The sequence below is a fragment of the Sinocyclocheilus rhinocerous genome, unplaced genomic scaffold (assembly GCF_001515625.1).
Source record: "Sinocyclocheilus rhinocerous isolate Xijiao unplaced genomic scaffold, SAMN03320098_v1.1 C36902067, whole genome shotgun sequence".
NCBI classification, from domain to species: Eukaryota; Metazoa; Chordata; class Actinopteri; order Cypriniformes; family Cyprinidae; genus Sinocyclocheilus; species Sinocyclocheilus rhinocerous.
In genome coordinates, this window is record NW_015786726.1 from 1 (window position 1) to 2,288 (window position 2,288).

Below are 2,288 nucleotides of genomic sequence, written 5' to 3' on the forward strand. Positions count from 1 at the left end.
CACGTCTGACCAGAACACCAGCTCGTTGCTATGATGAAAGTCCAATGCAATGGCATTTTCCAGATTGTTCAGTAATAATGTGTATTCTGAGCGGTGCGGCAGAACCTGGCGGATATCAATCCGATTCGCAAACAACAAAACTGGTTCTGGACCTGCAAATAGAAAATGGTTTGTATTAAATTAGTCATCCTGGTTCCAAAATCACCAACGTTTTGCTGCTTGCACAGTAGATACTGAGCCTCACCTAAAGCTTTGCAGCTGCGTTTGTCAGGTCGAAGCTCGTAACCTTGCACACACCAGCAGTGAAATCCTCCTTCTATGTTGGTACAGCCTTGACTACAATAACCTTCATCTGCACACTCATCAACATCTGCGTTCAGACCACAAACGCAGGTAAGTTTTAGAGAGATTAAATACATCACATAAAAACATTTCTTAGTCAGTTTAACCTTTAACAATTTAGAACTTGCAACAACATCTAATAACACTATGGTGAACAATGTAGAAAAGCCAGAGACATCCCTGGATTTCTACACTTAAAAAAACAAATGGATAAGTTTTCATAAAAGCAACCACTTAAGTGACCACTTAAGCTCCTAAAATTAAACTGTCACACATCTTACACTCATATTTTTTGGTGCTTGTGCATAAATATACAGTACCGTGCAAAAGTTTTACAAGTTAGATTCTTCAAAAAGTTAAGTCAGTTATTTATACCCTTGTGAAAAAGAAGTGCACTTAATTGTATTGAGTGCACTTGTAGTGTACTTCAAAACTTAAGAGTATTTTTTTTTTTAAAAACACTGCAGATAATATAATATATTTACAAAATAAAAGGCATTACATGATTATGTTTCTTTACACACTTAAGTACACTTTTAAAAAGTGCGCTTTGTAATAATGTCACATTAAATGTTTAATGTTAAATCATTGCTTTAAATATTTTGTTGTGCACTTATTTTGATGTGTTGACTAACGCACATGTAAAGTACTTGATTATAATTTAAACTGCAGTGTTTCGTTTGATATTACATTTAAGATTAATATATTTTAAATGTACTAAAACTGCAATTTGATCATTACAAATGTGTAATTACAAATATATTTAAATACATGAAGTTTCAATAGAAATTACATGAAAATATATTTTAGTTTATCTTAAATGCTTGTCAGTACATTCAGCACTACTTCAACCATATTTTAAAGACAACAGAAGTAATTGTAAGGATGTACTTAAGTCCTACTTAAGTGGGCCAAAAAAGCATTTGAACTATAATATATTTTCAGATTTTAACTGACAATAACATGCAATTAAATGTTTGATCATAAAATAAAAAATAAAGATAACACACACTATTTTAGATAATCTTCCCATAAGAAAATGAATAACAACACTGACAATCCTGTTCAAAAAGTTTGTCCCTTTGGTTCTTAATTTTCTTTTCTGCTGATCTTCTCATTTATTAACTGTCCTTTGTTTAACCCCTTTGTCTATGGCCTCACCTCTGCATGTCTTCCCGTCCTGTGTTAATGTGTAGCCGGTGTGACAAGTGCACTGCACCAGACCTCGAGACATCTGGCATTTCTGTGAGCAGCCTCCGTTGTTAACATTACAGTTTTCTTCACTTGACTTGGAGCCTATAAACACACACAGGCAATGTTAACAAAGAAAAGAGGAGGGAATCAGATCATCACAGAGGAGCTACCACTACTAATCTTTTGTAATATTTCACAGGTACTGCATGTAATAGTGCATTTTGTAGACTCACGACAGTCCTGGTGTGGATGCTCATCAGTCCCATCTTCACAGTCCTTGACGTCATTACAAACCTTACGCTGGCCAATACAGCGGCCATTTCCACACAGGAACTGATCCGACGCACATGGAGGAGTTTCTACGAAGGGGAAAGCAAAAAAATAAAAAACAGAATAATAAAAGGCAAATAAAATGTAAATAACTCTTTTACATCGAAAATATGAATATGTTTTCTACACATTATCAAAAAATCCAAGCAGACTTTTCAGAAACCATAACTATGCACAGCAGGTGCGAAGGGTTAATCCTTAAAAACGTCCATTTTAACCTATTTTAACAAAATGTGCAATCTTTAGTTGTCCCAAAGCACAGCAAGTAGGCGCATTCATTACTAGATCTTATAAATAATATGAATAATTCAAAAAATCCATTTAATGTGATCTATACTAAGTCTATTTTGGGCAGATTTTGGGAGAAATTTAGAATCACATCACTGTCTCAGCAATAGATGCTCTGCAGTGAATGGGTGCCG

The 2,288-nt window shown here is 34.5% G+C and overlaps 1 protein-coding gene across 1 annotated transcript; it reads right to left on the reverse strand.

Moving 5' to 3' along the window:
- Positions 1-10: 10 nt before the first annotated feature.
- On the reverse strand, positions 11-1,895 carry LOC107736700 (low-density lipoprotein receptor-related protein 4-like; the record flags this gene model as incomplete). Its single annotated transcript, XM_016548065.1, has 4 exons — positions 11-152; positions 245-370; positions 1,504-1,638; positions 1,770-1,895. Coding segments are annotated over 4 exons (529 nt in total), but the record flags the coding sequence as incomplete, so codon positions are not given.
- Between the last annotated feature and the right edge of the window lie 393 nt (positions 1,896-2,288).